The 19,500-nt window shown below is 39.1% G+C and overlaps 2 protein-coding genes across 2 annotated transcripts in view; one reads left to right on the forward strand and one right to left on the reverse strand.

The window, feature by feature from the left end:
- Positions 1–41: 41 nt before the first annotated feature.
- On the forward strand, positions 42–6,685 carry LOC105919270 (protein lifeguard 3). The gene is made up of 12 exons (XM_012854565.3): positions 42–195; positions 574–854; positions 966–1,033; positions 1,113–1,177; positions 1,288–1,341; positions 1,495–1,545; positions 1,642–1,681; positions 1,819–1,856; positions 3,026–3,113; positions 3,443–3,538; positions 3,668–3,721; positions 5,823–6,685. Exons 2-12 carry the CDS (start codon positions 587–589, stop codon positions 5,970–5,972), a joined length of 972 nt encoding a protein of 323 aa, XP_012710019.2. The 5' UTR covers positions 42–195; positions 574–586; the 3' UTR covers positions 5,973–6,685.
- dars1 (aspartyl-tRNA synthetase 1) overlaps positions 6,380–19,500 on the reverse strand; it is a 51,763-nt gene continuing 38,642 nt past the window's right edge. The window contains exons 11-18 of the mRNA XM_012854555.3: positions 16,567–16,701; positions 14,424–14,571; positions 9,510–9,656; positions 9,201–9,243; positions 8,940–9,020; positions 7,493–7,604; positions 7,055–7,126; positions 6,380–6,956 (exon numbers count right to left, since the gene is read on the reverse strand). Coding sequence (XP_012710009.2) covers positions 6,865–6,956; positions 7,055–7,126; positions 7,493–7,604; positions 8,940–9,020; positions 9,201–9,243; positions 9,510–9,656; positions 14,424–14,571; positions 16,567–16,701 — 830 coding nt within the window. The 3' untranslated portion in view covers positions 6,380–6,864. The remainder of the gene's footprint in view (positions 6,957–7,054; positions 7,127–7,492; positions 7,605–8,939; positions 9,021–9,200; positions 9,244–9,509; positions 9,657–14,423; positions 14,572–16,566; positions 16,702–19,500) is intronic.

Here is a 19,500-nt window from a genome sequence, read left to right on the forward strand (position 1 = left end):
ACTCACACTCCATGATGGGAATACATCACACCTGTTTTAGTTTCACTTCACCGGCTTCCCGTCTGTTGAAGGATATATTTTACATTTTTATTATTTTGATTTTAAATCTCTTAACAACCTCAACTTGTAATCTATAACTGAGCTTGGCCTTTTTAAATGAAAACTCAAGCTGTTCTTTTGTTGTTTTCTATTCAGGCAGGTGTTTAATACTTAAAAGTGTGCTGGCACTTCTGTTGTAGCTACCTTGTTTTGTTACTCCTTGTCATTTTGCTTCATGTACTTTGTTTTTAATCTGTTTTTTTTTTTCATTTTTTATTTTATCTCCCTGTGTGTTTTTGTCACGTATTGATCTCATTAAGCACTTTTATTTTTGTCAATCCATCTGTTTTGTAACATGTGAAAAGCACTTTGTGTTACGCTTGTTAGCGTGGAAATTGATTTTAATTGTCCAAATGAAACAGACACACAGTAACCATTAACTCAGAATATTCTCTTGTCATTATGAGGTACAGAGTATCAAATAAAGTCCATGCCTGGTATAATGCTGACGCGGCTGTTTATCTTCTCTTTAAGGTGGTCCATAGAAATGTCTTCTAAAGCCGATCCTCCTCCATCCTACGAGGAAGCCCTGAAACACCCTAAGTTGAAGAAATACCCCTTCCAGACACGACATGGCGGCGCTCTCCCCCCTCCTCCACCCTACAGCCCCAGTACGGTCGCACGCGTCAGCCCGCCCGGCTACCGGGACCAGAGAGGCGTCTACCCACAGGCCGGCATGTGTCCATGCCCCTGCGTCCCTCCGTCTGTCATGCCCATCCCCACTCTGTCAGCAGGACTGCCTGCGTCCAGCCCAGGTTCCCGGGAGCTTACACAGACTTTCATCACTCACTTCTATTAAATTAAGACTGACTTCTGAAGCTTAAATTGCCTCTTTTTTTTTTCCATTGCAATGTTCAATTCTGCAGGAGAAATGGATGACTTTTTCAGCAACCAGTGGGAAAGCACATCCGTTCGTCACGCCTTCATCAGAAAAGTAAAGACTTCTCTTGCTCCTCTCTGCCACACTCAGAGACACAAAGCTCTTTGGGTCTGACCTTCGTGTTTGTCTGCAGGTCTACTTGATTTTGACCGTGCAGCTTGCCTTCACCTTCGCGGTCGTCGGTGTCTTTACGTTTGTGTAAGTCTGCCTGTCGGGTTGCAGAGGAACACCGCTTCTGTTCTGTCAGTGTAGCCGATTCAAAGAGAGCATTGTAGTCTGTGCTGACCGTGTTTGCTGTGGTTTCACAGCGACCCTGTGAAGCAGTTTGTCATCAGATACCCAGCCATCTACTGGGCTTCTTTGTGAGTTACTTTCCATCCACAGTGACTAAACATTTGACAGTAAGATGATTAAAAAAAAAACAAGATGTCATTGAATAAAAATGCTAATTTTATAATAACTGATCTATGCTATGGTTCAAAACTGCGGTACATTTACGCTTTATCTCTCCCCAGTGCCGTGTTCCTTTTGGTGTACTGCATTCTCATCTGCTGCAAAGGGCCGAGGTGAAGCAAAGCTTGTTCCCAGATAAGCTCACAATCGGAAATGTTTCTGTTTCATTATACATATCAAATTATTCTGCTTCATTTTTTTCCATGTAGGAGGCGTTTTCCGTTGAATCTGGTGCTGCTGGGAATATTTGTGAGTATTTGGAAGACATCTCAAGCCAAACCCCGAGCGAGGAGTTAGCGCTTGAGGCAACCATTGGCAGCCAGTAAAGACAAAATAATAAAACATGCTGTTAATTAAAATGCTTCTTGTCGTGTTTTATCTTGCAGACTGTTGCCTTATCTTATATGGCTGGATCAGTTTCAAGGTTTGTTGTCAACTCCTCTTTAGGCAACGGGCGAGGAAACTTAAATGCAGTGCCTTGCACATGTTTATCATACTACGCTTTTCTTTGGGTGCCGTCATGTCATTGGCACAAACTTTAATGACGATTTTTTTTTTTAAACATACCCTCACAAAGTATTCCTTAAATGTGAGGTGAAAGAAAAATGAAAGTTTTCTTTTGAATACATTATTAACAAATAAGAACCTTGCCATGCATCTGTATTCGGCCAAACTGAGTCAGCACTTTGTGAAATCACATTTTTGCTGCCGTTAGTTTTCCGGGGGTGAACTTATAGCAGCTTTTACACGTTTAGAGACCCAAAGTTTTACCCAATGTTATTTTCAAAATGGCTCAAGCTCAAGTCAGATTGTATGGAGAGTGTCTGTGAATAGCAGCGTCCGCCTCTCTCCGCTGATTCTCAGTTGGATTTAGGTCAGGGCTTTTACTGCCCCAGTCTCTTTTGCGGCCTCTAACAAGGTTTGATTCAGGATTGCACCTGAATTTAGCTCCTTCCATCATCCAATCAACTCTGATCAGCTCCCCGTCCTTCTCTGTTTCTGTCTGAAACGTTTTCAGCCACCACCATGTTTTAAAGTGATGTTAGTTCAGAGTGATGTGCAAGTGTTATTGTTTTTTTTTGTATCTTTTTTTTTTTTTTTTGCAACATACATGCTTTACATGTATGTTAAAAACTGCCAACTAAAGAAGTTATGGCTTTCTTTCAACAATAGCTTTTTCCTCGCCACTTCCATAAAGGCCTGATTTACTGAGCACTATGTATAGTGTTTTTTTCCAACAGCTTTTCCAACCTGAGCTGTTGATCTCTGCAGCTCCCCCAGAGTCACCAAAAACGTGTGCTCCTTTCTCGAAATGCTAGTTTAGGTAAATGGTCATAATTTGGTGGGCGAACCATATTTACTAATTAGATGACCTCTTTGGTGAATTGGTTTCCCTGGATTGTAGTTAGGCATGTCAGAGCAAAGAGGAATTCTTATTTTTTTATAATATAATTTATAATAATAAAGTTAGAAAACAATCTTTTTTGTCTGTCACATGATATCCAAACATGTTGAAGTTTGTGGTTGAAACGCGGCTCTGCGTGCAAAAGTTCTAGGAGAGTTATTTTAAACGCTATGCTTATGTCTTCACAGCTACTATGAAACCAAAGCGGTGATTATCGCCATGGGGATAACAGCGATAGTGTGCGTAGCGGTGACAGTCTTCTGCTTCCAGACGAAGGTAGCTGGAGAGACGGTTCTCTGCTGCAGCTCAGCCGCCCGGGGCTTGTCAGAGGATGTCATTGTTGTTGCTGTAAAAGAACTCCTTTGTCTCACGTTACAATGGGACACTGAGCTCCTTTAATTATTTACAACATTTTGGGATAAGATGTGAATCCTGTCTGACGCAACCCCAGATACATAAGTTGCATATATTGTCTCGTACGTGGAAACTTTTTTTAAGGTGCTTAAAAAAAAGAAAAAGAACAAATGATCCCTGCGCCTTTATGTGCGGCTTGAAGCACGTTAAGCCTCCCTTTCATCCTTCTAATGACTTGTTTCTAATCATAGGTGGACTTCACCTCCTGCGGGGGTCTTCTCAGCATCGCTGCTGTCCTGCTCATGATCATTGGGGTTGTTACGGCCATCGTGCTCTCCTTCCATTATGTGAGGACTCTTTGGTCGAGTCTTGTAATATATTCTTGCTTCTCGGCGTGAGATTGAACATCAGCTTAAAAGGGATGCACTCGTGTGACCAATTTTCACATTTGGAGCCTTTCTCGCGTCACCCCACAGGTCCCCTGGCTGCACATGCTCTACGCTGCAATCGGAGCCGTCGTTTACACTCTGGTGAGTGAAAGCTGACATCGTTTTAAGGAGAGATTTGTGTCTCTATTGTGTTGTGTCATAACAAAAGGCAAATTAGTTTTAAATTAGATCTAGAGGACAAGGTTAGATCCTCAAAATTATCTTTTATATTGGATTTGTTGCACTAAACCCTTTAAATGCATATTAAAGTAAGTTTTATATTGATGACAGCACAGTGCAAACCTCTTTTCATGCATTGTTTTACCAGTCAGCCAGACACTGCCATAAAGTATCAATGTTTCTTGATTAACACGATGAACTGTGTTTACCACTGAGCTTGTCTCTACATGTGCATGGTTTTCATTATATTGGGATTCCATGAGACAGACCAACACAGACTAGTGCATAAATGTGAATCGTAAGGAAAGGGATAAATGGTTTTCAAATGTTACAAATAACCTGAAATATGTGGCGTTTATTTGCAACCATCTAGCTGAGTAAATACTTTGTAGACTGTTTACACATCATTCAGATCTGCACCACTAGAGCAGGGGTTCCCCAAACTTGCGACCCCTAAATAACGGTGCTAGAGACCGGTGACCCCTATCGGTAGGGTGTTTTGTTTTTGTGGGAAGGGTGTATGAGAGTAAAGCTAAAATATTAAGAGAATAAAGTCATAAAATTATGAGAGTAGCATTTTTATAAGAAGTCATTTACAAAAAAGCGCAGCCTTCCTGAGTTAAAATGAACACCTTGTAAAGTCATACTTTGGTGCTGGCTTCACAAATAAAAGGATACGTAATCAGCATCAAATTATCTTGCAACCAGACCCCCGCTTCACGGAACCCCTGCACTAGAAAATATTTGGCCACTCATCTTTCCACAATACCTCAAATTTGTTGAGCCGAGGTGCAGAAAGTTTGAAGAGTGAATTCTACAAATTCTCTGTTGTATTTTTGTTCTGGACTCTGTCTTGGACGATCTAACACAAGAACGTGCGTTTATCTAAACCGTTCCATTGCAGCTCTGAATGTTTAGGTTTGTTATCACGCTGGAAGGTGAACATCTGCCCCCAGTGTCATGTCTTTTGCAGACTCTGAGTTCTCCCTGTCAACAGATTCTCCCACCTGAACTATGCATCTCTGTAGCTCATCCCGAGTCACCATGGGCCTCTTGGCCGTTTCTGATTAATGCTCTCCTTCTGCTAACTGCCAGGTTTGCTTCTGTGTCAGAATTTTTAGATGATGGAATTGAAGAATGCTTTTTTTATGCTCACAGCTTGGGATATTGCGTTATAACCCAACCCTGCTTTAAACTTCTCCACGGCGTTATCCCCGCCTGACAGGAAGTGCTCCTTGGTCTTCATGACGCCGTTTGTTCATCAGTGCTCTCTAACAGAACAGCTACATTTATACTGAGACAAAATTCCACACAGGGGATAGTAGAGCTGGGCGATATGGCTTAAAGTTAAAATCTCTGATTTTATTATACCAAATCTGATTTATCGATTTTTACCCCACTTCATTTCATATAAAGAAAGTAAATCATTTTAAAAACTTGCTTTTATTTCAAGTTGACCTGAAAGTGCAACTAAACACATGCAAGATGGCAGCCCTGCCGTTGTAAACAATGAAAATATGATGAAATGTTTGCTGCCAGTGGTTTTATACAATGAGCTGAGAAAACATTTCACTTCACTTGTTTAACTTCAAACTAACTTAAAAAAAGTTAATTAAGAAAGTGTCTTGTATTATGGTAAAAATGTTTCCTCTTTACAATATTTTCAAAATATACTTACCTAAACACATATTTAGCATTGCAGGCTATTCTCTCCATGGAAGCCAAATGAGTCCATTAGCAAAATAAAATCAAGATTTTCCAGAAATAAATTTTAAATTAAATTACCGTAATTGATTAAATCGATTTATCGCCCAGCCTTGGGGAAAGCTTTGCTAATGAAGCGACTTCTCAATGCAACCTGTGATTGTTTGTTGGCGGCATCAAAGTGAAGGAGGCTCAATAGAAAACCAAAACACATTTTCAGATTCTTATTTGGAAAACATCACCATTGAAAACACTGAACAGCAGTTATATGCCTGAACAAACGTGTTCATTAAAAACTCGTTTCCTCCTCTTTTCTCAGTTTTTAGTGTACAACACCCAGCTTCTCGTTGGGAACCGGGAGCTGGCCATCAGCCCAGAGGAGTACATCTACGGAGCGCTCTCTCTCTACGTCGATATCGTTCACATCTTCCTCTTCATCCTGCAAGTCAGCGGTGCAGCAACCGAGTAAAGCAATCACCTGGCAACATTTTATCAGCAAAGCCTGGATGTACACAGAGGATTTTTTTTACAGCAATGTCACATTTAAGGATGTGCACAAATAAAAAAAAAATACTTTTGTGTGTTAAAACTTATTCACTGTTATGTAAACTTTCATATAGTTTTATTCATGTCAGTAACACTGAAGCACTTTGATGCTCTCTTAGGAGCAGATTTGTAGATCGGAGGCTTTTCTTTCAGCCAAGTATGAGCGAATAAAGGCACTTCAAGCCTTTTTGCCTTCCTTTAACATTTAAAATTTAATATTTTAGATGCATATGAGCAAATAGGTATCTGAATTATTAATCTTGTCAAACCTAATTATTATTTTATCAATTTCTATCCTTTCAACTGTTAAAAAGATACATCTACAAAGTGTTTTTTTTTTTAATTAGCCCAGTTTTATTTCTTATTAATTACTTACAAAACACATGTAGTTACAGGCAAACAGTTGAAAACCACAATCAGTATTCTTAATGTCTGTGCTGGTAATACAAAGGACTCTGATCTGTGTTACAGCGGCTTAATCATCCACTAATTAAGCCTTAGAAAAAACACTTGTTGATGATTAGACGGTGAATTAGACGTGTGCAGCCTCCTCTGGGAGCCCGATCCTTCCGTCGATGTGTCTGTTTTTACTTGTTAGAAAACTACGCGCACAAATCAATAAAGTCCGTTCAAGTACAACTGCGTCATTCTTCTTAGTGATTAACTTCTATTGGCCTGTTAGAAACAGGGGGTGGGGCTACATCCTACTCGTTTCTCCCTTTCTGGATGGTGGGGGGGTTAGTTGGAGTCTCCGTCAGCCACATCTGGCACCGACACCTCTGGTGGAGACGGGAATCTTTCCCAAAGCTCTGGGCTCAGGGTGTGAGGCGCTTGGGGTCACGGGGGAACATGGAGGTCTGACGCACGTTGTGGAGACCCAGGTAGAGCATGCAGACGCGCTCCAGACCTGTGAGGGAGGGTGGGCCGGTTACTCGACGGGTTCACATTTTAATCCTACCCAGACGTTCAAATCTTTCACTGAAAGAAAAAGGATTTTCGTCTTACCAATGCCGCCTCCACCGTGTGGGGGGGCTCCGTAACGGAACGAGTCGATGTACGACTTGATCTTCTCCAGATCTGCAAAACCAGATAAGACAACGTGCGACTGTTTAAACGTACACATGAAACATTTTTGCTTTTACTTTTACAAATGCTGGAAATTACTATCAATTCTTTATCGGAGGCCTGGCGTCCTGCAACTTTTAGGTACTGACTTCAATATGAGCTCATTAGCAGAGCTTGACCGCACGCTAGTCAGGTGGTTTAATTCAGTTTGATTCAGCCGTTTGATTCAGGTGTGAAGGGCAAGGCACACGTCTAAAAGTAGCAAGGATTTGGGTTTGAGACCGCTGCATGTTCTGCTATTGTAGGGCCAGTCGCTCACCAGCAGAGGGAGACAAATCCATTCTGTTTTTCAGAACTACCTCCAAGCTTGCTTCTTACCGATCTGGTGATGCTGAGCCCTTTCAGTCAGCAGCTGAGCGTCATGGATTCTCTGAGCTCCTGACAGGATCTCCTCTCCCCTCATGAACATGTCGTAAGAGTTGGAGTATTTCTGTCAGGAATAAAACCAACAAACAGATTCTATTATCCGTATAACTGATAGTCAGCAATGTCAAAGATTTCCAAAGTAGTCTCACTAACCACATAAGGTCATATAAACAGATGCTTAAAATGATAATTGACATAAAAAAGGGTCAAAGGCTCTTGAACTGTTTCACATTTTGTCACTACAAATATATTTTACTTAGAGTTTATAAGATAAAGTCAGCTCGCACAATTGTAAAGTGAAACGAAAGTAGAAGAAAGGAAACCTGGTTTCAGCACTTAAAAAAAAGAAAAGAAAAAGAAACCTGCAAAGTGCTGTGCATTTATATCTGGCCCCTCTGAGTGAAAACCCTGTAAAACGTCCTTTGACTGTAATTACAGCTGAAAGAATTTGGGGGACAAAGCTCATTTTGCACACTTTTCTGAGCAAAACAGCTCAAACTTAAGTCAGATGTCAGAGGGAGAGAGTCTGGAACAGCAATCGCCAAGTCTTTCCACATATTCTGAACTGGATTTAGGTCTGGACTTTGACTAGGCCATTTAAATGCATATTTCTGATTTGATCCTAACAAAGCCATTGTAGCTCTGACTTTATGTTGAGGACCGTCGTCCTACTGGAACATAAACTACAGGACCGTCTGAAGTCTTATCGCAACCTCTTGCAGGTTTCGTCCAAGGATCGCTCTATATTTCTCTCCATCAATCTTCCCATCAACTCTGATCAGCTACTGTGTCCCTGATAATGAAAAGCAGCCTGATACTAATAATTTGACTGGTCTGTCTGCCACACAGACCATTTTGCTTGAAGGAAATAGTTACATTTTGGTCCCATCTGATCAGAGCTCCTTCTGCCAATGGGTTTGTTGTTTCCCACCTTCCAGAAAACTTCAATCTGGACTTCTTGTAGGTTTCTTTAAACAGCTGCACTCTGTATAAAGGGCCAGATTCGCACCAAGCATGACTAAAAGGAGTCCTGAATACAAATACACTTCTAAGATGTTCTTTGTATTAAAAAGATAGAAAAATGTGAAAAAATGTTTTTATTTAATAATACTTTGTGTTGCTCTGTTACAATATTCTCATAAAGGGCAATGGAGTTTGTGGTTTTAATGTAACAAAATGTGAAAAAGTTCAAGGGTTATAAATACTTGTGCAAGAAACATTTCTGTAAACTGGCTTCTAAGAATTCATCGGCGACTGCATTAATGTCAAGGCTAATTTTTTAAATAAAGCTTAGGAGGGTTGCCAGACAGCTAACTTTTAAAAAACAACCTATGGCTTTAGATTTGCTATAACATCTTTTTGCTGTTTGAGACGTTTTATGTGTAGTTGAGACACTTACAGGGTTGGTTGGATCAGGCATTGTGTAGAAAGGGCGAACAGCCAGCGGGTATTTATCCAGCACATAAAAGTCAGTGTCATACTGTAAAAAAAACAAAAACATTAAATGTTGCATTTGGAATAAAATGTTTTTGTTTCTGGATTTAATTACGGTACTTTTTTTGCATAACTGATGTGGATTTAGTTTTCAAAAGCCCATCAAGCGCAGGTCCTTCATAATTCATGTTTACAGACTGATTTTCAAAGACTGAATTGTACGAACCTTTTCCTTGACGAGGCGTCCCAGCAGCTTTTCATTAGGAGTGCTGCAGGATAACAAAAACAGACTTTAAAAGGACGCCTCATTTGCCATCAGCCAAAATTTCACACACATTTCAACAACTTTCATTTTCTATTATACTACAAAAAATTCAAGTGCCACATTCTGATCATAAGCATTGAATACAAGTCGACTTCCATAAGGGATGCTTCATATCGCCGCTGTGCTTTTAAAGCCGAATCAGCTCTTTTCAAATTAAACCTCGTGACGAAAGATGGCGTTCTGGCCAGCGGATGTGTGGCGTAACCTGACCTGAGGTCATCTTCGTCTCCCATCTCCACGCCGGCCTCGCGAAGCATGGCCAAGGCCTCGGTGTACTCCAGCCGAAGGGTGGGCTCCAGGAATTTAAAGGGCTCGCTGGGGAACTGCTTGTTCACCGTCTGAATCTCAGTCTGGAAGCTAATTCAAAACGACAGACAGACACTCAGATATGACGCCGATATTTTTAGAAACACACTTAACACAGACGGTCTCGCCTTGCTTTGTTTTGTTGAAGAGCAGCCATTTCAAAATGCATAATTTAGACGCCAGCGTTGTGCTTGACATATGTTAAATAATACAAGTTTACTGAAACACACCGGGACCTACAACTCAAGACTTCAAAGGAGCAGAAAGAAATCTGATAATTTTCGTCATGCAAAAAAAGACAGCACTATTTTTGGAGACTTTAAAGTTTGACCACACCCCATTTCTTTCTTATACTCACATTGATTAGCAAAAAAAAAAAAAAAAAACAGTGCATTACTCTTTTATCCACGGCCAAGACTGGTACAGGCAGCATCATACATTGAGGATGTGGTTCTTGACCTACAATTTAAGCTATTGCAAAGACGAATTTATATTTTAGTCGATAAAACAAGTAAAACTAGAGATGCAAATAACAATGCATGCCACAAGTTAACAAAATAATAATAACTTAAAAAATGCATAAAATTTTCCATTCACGTCATATTCATGTTCTGCTTGGAGTTGGTTTATTAGATACAGTCCCAGTAAAACACTTTGAGGTTTGTGGTTGTAATGTCACATAACTTGAAAAGGTCCCAGGGGTCTGAATACTTTCGCAACAGACCGTGAAGTTATGGTAGAAAAAAAACAACAACAACTATTCTCATGGAAACAGAAATTGTATGAATCAGATGTTAACGTTTATGTCTTATATTTAACACTCTTTTTTAAATCAGACGTCTAAACAGCACGTGATGACTGGCAAAAATAAAACGCCATGGCTGTGTGTTGTTCCAGAGTCGGAACATGTGTTTAAAATAAATTTGTGTGTCAAAGGAAGCAGTCTGGAAAGTCATGAGAACAAAAGCGGCAGTTTGCTGCTTTTGAAAGAGGAACAAAAGTCATAAGGTGGAACAAACCAACACAGACAACTTGTACTGGTGCTATTTGACCCTGATATAACCCCTTTTAAACATACCCTGGTTTGTAAATTCGTGAAGTGGGACTTTATTGTGTTCTTCCTCTCTTACTAGCACACACAGGGTGACAGAAATGCTAGAGGGATTTACCTGTGAAATGATTTTTCCTTGGCTTATTGCCGCACACATTTACACCACTAGGAGGCAGTAAAGCCATACAGACTGGATCAACCCTGACTTTACAACTAGCAGAAGACTTAAGATGACAAATCGCTGTTATTTTGATCTGTTTGGCTTCAGTGTCATATGTCCCTTTAGTTTACCAGCGAAAACAAACTAGACAGAAGCAACCACTTCACTCCATGTTGTATATTAGACATTTATCCAAAACATGATTGTTCAATGTTTATCATATGCTGGTGAAGATTCTCAGTCATCCAGGTCATGATCAATCCAAAAAAAAGAAAGGTTAAAAATCCTCCAAAGACAAGATCCCAGTACATTTGAAACCCAACAGGACCCTCAGACAGAGTCTGGTACATCCTAAGGACAAAACCCCCAAACCTAAGATGAGTGCAGTGGCTAACGATGAGCCTAATGACTCTCCATTGTTGGGGTGATCAGTTCTAGGTGAATCTACATGTGAATCTAAGCTCTAACGAGGCCTCACCTGCAGGTCTATATAGCTTGGAACTCCTCACTACTCCAGACATTTTGAAAGAAAGTTTCCTGGATGGGAAGCGAAATGTCTTCAGCTTCAGAATAACTGAAGTTAACTGAAAGACAATAGTAGTTTTTTTTATGTTCTATTTTCTATCTACATTTTATTCCTACTTGCCTTTATTCCGTTTTATTTTGCTATATTTTAATCATGTAAAGCACTTTGATTTCAATCATGTAAAGCACTTTGCATTGTCTTTGTACTTAATTGTGCTATATAAATAAATTTGCCTTGCCTTTGCCTTGCCTTCAGAATAGAAGTCCAGTCGTTTTCTTTTTTACTTTTTTGGATTCTGTTTATTCCCATTTTGAAAAGAGGGTAAGAGAAAGAGGTTCTTCATTATAATCAAAAGAAAAATAATATCATGGATTACTAATTAAAAGTTCTTCAAGAATCTGATCAATTTAAACAAGCGGCAATAAAAAAGTGTCAGTTGTAATTGTTTTACAGAAAAAGTTATTTTATTTTATTTTGTAGAACGCACCAGTTCCTCTTGCAACAAAATACCAACACAACACCATATCCATGTTCTCATACTTCGCAGTCGAGATGGTGTTTCTGGCTTGAAACGTCCCTTTTCCCCCCTCTTTCATCACACCACAGGACATGTTTCCTAAATAAAGTTGCCACTAAACTCTTCTCAGAAAAAATACTCAATAATTGATACAATTTACAATATTGCTGCAATATTTTATTTATTATTAACATTTTATTATTTCTGGCTAAAAGCAAAAGATATAATTACAATACGGGAAAATGTTAACTTTCTTATTAAGCCGATAAACAGGGTACAACCCAGTCCTCGTTTAGTGAAATAGACCATTTAAGTGTCCCTTTCATTTTTGGCGAAACAGTAGACAAGATAATACTTGTTAGCATCCTCTATGAATATACGCATATTTGATTAAGGCAAGCAATTAGTCTATTTTATTATAATTGCTTATCTTTTGTGTTCAACTGTGCTTCAATTTCTGTGTCAATTTGCTGTTAATACAAATAAATGTTACTATTCAGGGACAAATAATACATTTTTCTAAACTCCAAAAACATGGATCTGGTGCACAGACATTTTTTTGTGACAGTGTAAACATGGATCTGGTCCATGCAAATGTATTCAGCAGCAGCCATGTGCAATTTCTGCGTTTTTGGTAACTATGCAGATTTTATTCTTAACTACAGCAGCTACGCTTTTCTTACGTTTTCTTTGTTCTACTTGTCAGCTTCAGTCAGGCTGCACCGTAACCTGCATTATTATTAGGCCAATTAGCCGCCAATAGCTTTACAACTAAATGAAGAAGTAATTATTTGTCCCCTTGCTTCACTAGCTAGTAGCTGACTGAGCTGTCAGATGATTAACATTTTTTCTGTTTAATCTCATGCTGCAGTAGAACCAAGCGCCATGCGGTTGTATTTTAAAGTATCTGACAAACATCAGTGTTGTAGCATTAGCATGAAGCTAAGATTATGCCACGTGGCATTGTTCTGCATCTTGATTTTTTCCTGTGCGTCTGCCGCTTAGGGAAAGTTCCTCTAAAAGGTTTTGTGTTTGCCTCGTCAGCTAAAGAGCGTTGCACACGTCTTCTCCTGGACTCGGCTGGCATGTTAGCAGAGTTTGAAACTTCCAGCAGCTGCAGCTCATTGTTTCAGCCGTGGCAGGGAGCCACAGGACTGAGCGTCTTTCATGCTGCAGCGCTGCTGCCGGAAGAAGTGCGACAACTTGGGCAAACGTTATCAGTTGATATCGATTTTGACACAAATGAGTATCTTTGAATAATATTTTTTTTTTTAGTATCCATTATATCGACATCTCTGTCCTTATGGGCATTTGCAAAATGTAATCTATCTTTTTATGTTGCTTTTGGAGTATTGGCTTCTTCCTCACCGAGTGGCATTTCTGCCCATAGCAGCACTGGACTTGTTTCACTGTGAATAATGATACACCCTTACAAGCTATGGTCAACATTTTTATAAGGCCTTCAGCTTTTCTGCTGAGAATGATATACTCAACCAAAACTCATCCCGTTCAGGAAAGACACTGAACCCATGTCTTTCCAGAACGGTATGATGGCTGGACATTTCCGTGGTGTTTGCACTCCCACGTGATTATTTTAACAGATAAATGTGGCTCCTTCATCAATCTGGAAGTTATACACAAGAACAGACTTGTAGAGATCCCCACATCTCTTCCTGATATCTGCTGATTTGCGTTTGAAATGTTGCCTTAAAATACATCCACAGATGTGTCTCCATTTATCTCAGATGTGGTAAAGTAATCAGTAGGATTACAAAGCTGGGACTCTGTCTTCTGTGCTTTTTCAAATAGTTTGAAGGCTGTTTGGAAATCTTGTGTGTAGCGGATGTAAACTTCTGAATTTGAAGCAAAGTAAAAAACTTATGTCATTAATGTTGCATTGTATTATTGCAGTAAATTAAGTGTGACATGGGGGTAGGAGTAAATAAGAGTATAGCTACTTCTTCCTGCTTCTTTTCAACCTGATGTCTCTACACGTATCTCTCTTGTGTTTTTAATGTCTTTTTTTGTTCAAAGTTATCGTTTGAAATAGACTTTCATTCATGTATTTATTCTGATATTTAGCAAAGAGAAATAATTTTTAATTTTAAGAGAAATAATCTTAACTGAGAGAAAATGGTTAAATTTGCTAAATGTATGTATAACAGTGTTTGCAAATAGCTGGTTTCAACTTTGTACTGGTATTCTTTAATCTGTAAAAAAAAAATAAAAAAAGAATTCTTGCTATTTTCTAATTTATAAAGTGATGATAAGAGACACCCAATACTCCCTCTGTAAAAACAAATAATGAAATATTTACGCAAACAGATGTAAAATTTATGAACCTAGATTTCTGTTGTGTTCAGATTTCTGAGCTTCAACTCAGCTTGGGGAGTTTATGCTCGTACAACTTTGAATAAAAAGCAGCATTATTTGTAATCTACATCGCAATTTGCATCTTCAATAAACATGAAGCCTTCATTACTTATCAGCACATTAATTAGCGTGAAAGGCACATCTTAACTGCAATTTTCTCTGCTCGTTATCTATTCTCTCTGGTGTCTTACTTGTCTCTCAGGCCCTTGAATATCTGCACTATGGTGTCGGTGATGGACTCGATCACTTCGTGGTAATGGTAGTTGAAGGCCATCTCAATGTCCAGACCCACAAACTCAGTCAGATGACGGTGAGTGTTGGAGTCCTCAGCCCTGAAAACTGAACGTAGCAGACTTAACATCAGGGTCATGAGAAATTTAAGGGGAGCAGAAAAGGTTTAAACTAATTTTATGTTAAAAACGACATTTTCTGCAGTCAAAAAATCCTAATCCAGGTTTCCACACAGCATGATGTTGCCACCACCATCTTTCCCCATGGTGATGGTGTGATCAATGTGATCTGCGGTCCTAGTTTCCTGGCCCACAAAGCTTTTTACACATAGGTCAAAAAGTCCAGTTTTGCTCTCTGATCACAGCACCTTTACACATACTGTATATTCATTTGTATCCAAGTCCCCTACATGCTTTAAAGAAAACTTTAAACGTGATTTCTTCAACAATGTCTTCCTTCCTGCCACTCCTCCATGGAGGGTAGAATGCATAACTAATAGTTGTCCTGTCAATAGATTATCTCAAATGAGATGTGAATCTCGGCAGCTCCTCCAGAGGCACCATTTGGCTCTTTGATACAACTCCGATTAACGTTCTTTTTTGATGATGGACTTAATAGTGGCTGTGTTGAGATGTGCAAAGCTCAGGAAAATGTTTTCTAACCCAGACCCGCCTTAAACTTGATACCTGACTGGTCTGCTGTGTTCCTTGATCTTCATGATGCTGATTGTTCATTAATGTTCTCTAACGACCCTCTGAGGCCTTCACAGAGCAGCTGTATTCACACGGATACTGAGTCACACAGCTAAGTGATTAGTGACTTCTGCACCGCATTTTAATTTAGGGGTATCAGAGCAAAGTGGCTGGATATAAAAGTGGGCAACCATTTTTATATTTCTATTTACAAAAAACAACAACTTTAGATCATAAATACCTTCCCTTACTCGTCACGTTTATGTGCTACGCTGTGTTGATTTATCACTTTAAATCTCTATAAAAAAAAATATTGAAGTTTGTGGTTGTAACATGAATGGAAAGGAAAAAGGTTTAAAGCGTATAAAGACTTATAGTGGAAACTAATCTTAAACGTCCTCATATTTCCTCCCGTGAGCAAAAAACCAGCCAGATACCATACACTGCAAAAAGGGAACTAAAAATAATTAAAAATGTCTTGAAATGAGTGTATTTTTCCTTAATTTGAGCAGGTAGATAAGACTATTTGCCAATAGAATGAGATTTTTGCACTTAAAACAGGAACAATTCATCTCTAAAATAACATAATTACACACCCTGCACTTGAAATAAGACGATAGAGATGAATTGTTCCTATTTTAAGTGCAAAAATCTCATTCTATTGGCAAATAGTCTTATCTACCTGCTCAAATTAAGGAAAAACACAATGATTTCAAGAAAATTTCACTTACTTTTAGTTCTGTTTTTGCAGTGTAGTTAGTTTCATTTGTGTCGAGCTTGTGGCCATTTAGGTTTTTGACCACCGCTGGCCTCGGTTGTTTTTACCGAATCAGTGCTGAGTCGGCACCACTGTAACAGCGGCGAATATAACGATGCCTGAAAAGCAGTAATGACCTAAAGCCCTTTGATTCCTCAGGTGTGGCCAGAGAGAAACAGATAAAACACCACAGTCCAGTGTGTGGAAAACTGAATGCGGCTTTCTTCTTTGACAAATGTTATTTTATCTTGGCTCAGAAACTGTAAATCAAACAAAGCGTTTTAGATAAGAAGCACTTTGCATAAAACCGGCTGCAGGTGTAATGAAACGATGAAAGTGTGTGCCTGGCTAATCAGATGGTGGCAGTATTTGCTCAGCTACAAAGCGGGAGCTCCTCACAGCTCTGTATATAAAGTCTTTTACAAGTCCCCTCGTGTCACTAACAGACCAACTACAAGCTCTGACCACAGTAACAGGGCCAGTGGGATGTCTGTTAAACTTTAACAATCTTAAACACATTTGGAGCCATTTTAAACATGTCATCTCAGTTAATAGGGTCTACATTTTTCATTACACTCCTGCTGCTCATTTTCCTATTACGCCTGCGAGGACTCTGCCAGCTCATAACGCGTCAGACGGGAGGCATCCTTTTACCTGGACCGACGCAGAAGACCTTGTCAAAGTCAGCACAGATGCACATCTGCTTGTAGAGCTGAGGGGACTGGGCCAGGTAGGCGCTGGATTTGAAGTAGGACACGGTGAAGACGTTCGCGCCACCTTCGCTGGCAGCTAGGAAAGGGCACAGACAATTTTCAGGAGCGATGGGGGGGGATTTCTTTCAGTTCAAAAAGCAAAAAAGATTACTCTGACCTGTGAATGCCTGACAGAGTGCCTGTCATACTCACAGCTCAAAACTGTACCCAATCTTACCCTGATACATACCACTCTACAAAGGTCTTCTCTATATTGTGCCAAAATGCAACAAAATGGTGTGTTTTAAAATTGTACTAGGAAAGAATTTTTACAGTTGTCTGAATGCAAGTCAGTCTCTTGGCTTTTTTTTAATGTGATATATAATATTATCAAAAAGCTTATTTATTTCAGTAACTCATTCCACCAAGGGAAACACATATAGATTAGCACAGATTGAAGATATTTGAAAGCCTTTATTTCTGCCATTTATGACTTCTTTCCACTTCCAGCTAATAGAAACATGGCATTTAAGGTTAGAATATTGCATCAGACCAGTAAAAATAAAAATAAAATGTTCATGCAAAAATGGAGGCTCAATGAAAAGTATTTTTAATACAAACTTTAGATTTAAGGTTATGTTTTTCAGAAGGTATATGCTATATATATATATATATATATATATATATATGCTGACATTAAAGCACCAATTTCCATTCGCTGCTGGAATAATTGCAAACCTTTAATCAGCTAAAGATTAATGAGCGATGAGTTTGAACTGAAAAGGTCACAAAGCAAAGTAACTGAGTGGAAAATCTCTGTTTTTCCAAATGCCTGCAAAGTGAAGCATTTCTATAACATGATGAATGTGAATTACTTGAAATGTCTCCAACGATGTAGAGAGTGGATAAAGATAATGTCTCATTAAAGCTTACGTGTGATGCAAGAGTAGCACCAGTATGTAGAGCAATGATAATGCGCCATAAACTGTGATTCTGGCAAATGATAAGCTACTTAATGACATTTATGTAGCAAGCATCACATCTTTCTCTCCTTGATAACATATATTATTACATTTCTCACCTGTCTAACTTATAGAAAAAAAAAGCTAACTGAATCTGTCCAAAGGAGTAAATTATTTTTTAAAGGAGCCTTAATTGCAGACTTCCTATGAAGGAACTAGATGGACATATTATAAAAAAGGCATTCTCAGAATTACAACATTGTCTGTGTTGTAAATAAAAAAACTAGATCTCAAAATGTTTCACCTGGCTAGATAACGGTTAAATATCGATAAATAAAACACTGTCTCTTTAATTGGAAATTCAAGTATTGATTCCAGTCATTCACAGAATCAATCATTGTCTTATTAGCAAGCTCTAATGCATTTCAATGATTCCCTAAGGAAACAAGACAAAGAAAGCAAACATGATTTGTAGCTACTAATGAGAAAAAAAATCTGACCACCTAATGTGGAATTACGTTCACCCAAATGTCTTATCGGTGTCTCTCTGAAAGACGGACTCAAGGTTTTCAGGCATAACTAGGATTCTAAATACCTGATAAGTCTGAGGGAAAGTTTGGAAGAGGAAAAATGGAGGAATAAAATCTATGTGAGCCACTTTTGGTCTGTCAGGCTCTGGCCACCTTCATCTGTTGCTATGAAGAGCATTGCCTTTGGGTCTGAAATCAGCCTGTGGTGTCACCTCGCTTTCGAAATGGCGTTTGGGCCTCAGCAGGTGCAATTCCCACCTCTGAGCCTGCCAATGGGGGACTATCTCAACACACAGCTATTCCACCGAGGTCATCCTCAGATTGGCTGGCGGTCTGAACTCACAACGTCTCAGAGGTTCCCTCACTTGGACTTCTGAACCGAAAAATAAATTAGTATCCGAAATGGAAATTCCTTCCAAAAGATCTTGCAGATAACTTGGGTTCTAGTCCGTACAGTAGGTGCAGAGAGGCAAAAACAGAACTTGCTTGAAGCTTTTAATGAATATCATGATTATAAATTAGCGTTGATCAATTCAACCGGGCCCTTTTCTTGATTCTGGTGATCAGGGCGATGATTAGCACACAGAAGTCATCCCATCGTGACGTCATGAGGCGTTGCAACACATCGTCCTGCTGTGTTATCACCACCAAGGCCAAAAATAATCTAGAATTCTTTCACACTTTGTTGTTTATGTTTCAGTCAGACAGTGTCATACCCTGACACTCAAGGTCTCAGACACACTGAACTATGTTTGGTTGCATCCAGCTTAGAAACGTTAAAGTTATTCCTGCTCATGCATTAATTATGGTTTTAAACTAGCAGAAAAAAGATTATTAGGTAAAGTTTTATTTTATTTTAGGAGATACTTAGCTCTGACAAACGAATCATTTAATCATATAAAGGCTCCAAAACTGCAGAGGAACCGGCATCAGTGGGGGGAAAAACTGTCTAAAATTGAATTTAGAGGTATGCAGAAATATAACCCAGCTGTTCAATTAGACATGAGCAATGTTCTAGTGAACTCAAAATGACGCATTGTAGATTTGATAATTACATACATGTTTTATGGAAGGTCATTTTCTATGATGGCGTCGTAGGATACTACCGGTTCTCAAACCGAGCTGTAAGGACCTTTAGTGCTACCTGGACTGCCTTTAGTTCTACTTAATTGGTATCTAACTTTGTTAAAAGACTGAAATAACGGTTATGTTGAGCTGCTAAGCACCAACAGATGAAAGTTCAATTGTTTGAGCACTCTGAGGGGAAACAAAATAAAGATAAAGACTTTTTAGTTGTGACCCAATCAGGGAAAAAAAAAACATGTTATGGCAGCTTATTCAGCTATGTTGCATAATTTGCCTCTTTATTCGGAACAAGGATCTTGATATCTAACCCAACTGAAC

This window comes from Fundulus heteroclitus, chromosome 7 (genome assembly GCF_011125445.2).
Source record: "Fundulus heteroclitus isolate FHET01 chromosome 7, MU-UCD_Fhet_4.1, whole genome shotgun sequence".
Lineage (NCBI taxonomy): Eukaryota > Metazoa > Chordata > Actinopteri > Cyprinodontiformes > Fundulidae > Fundulus > Fundulus heteroclitus.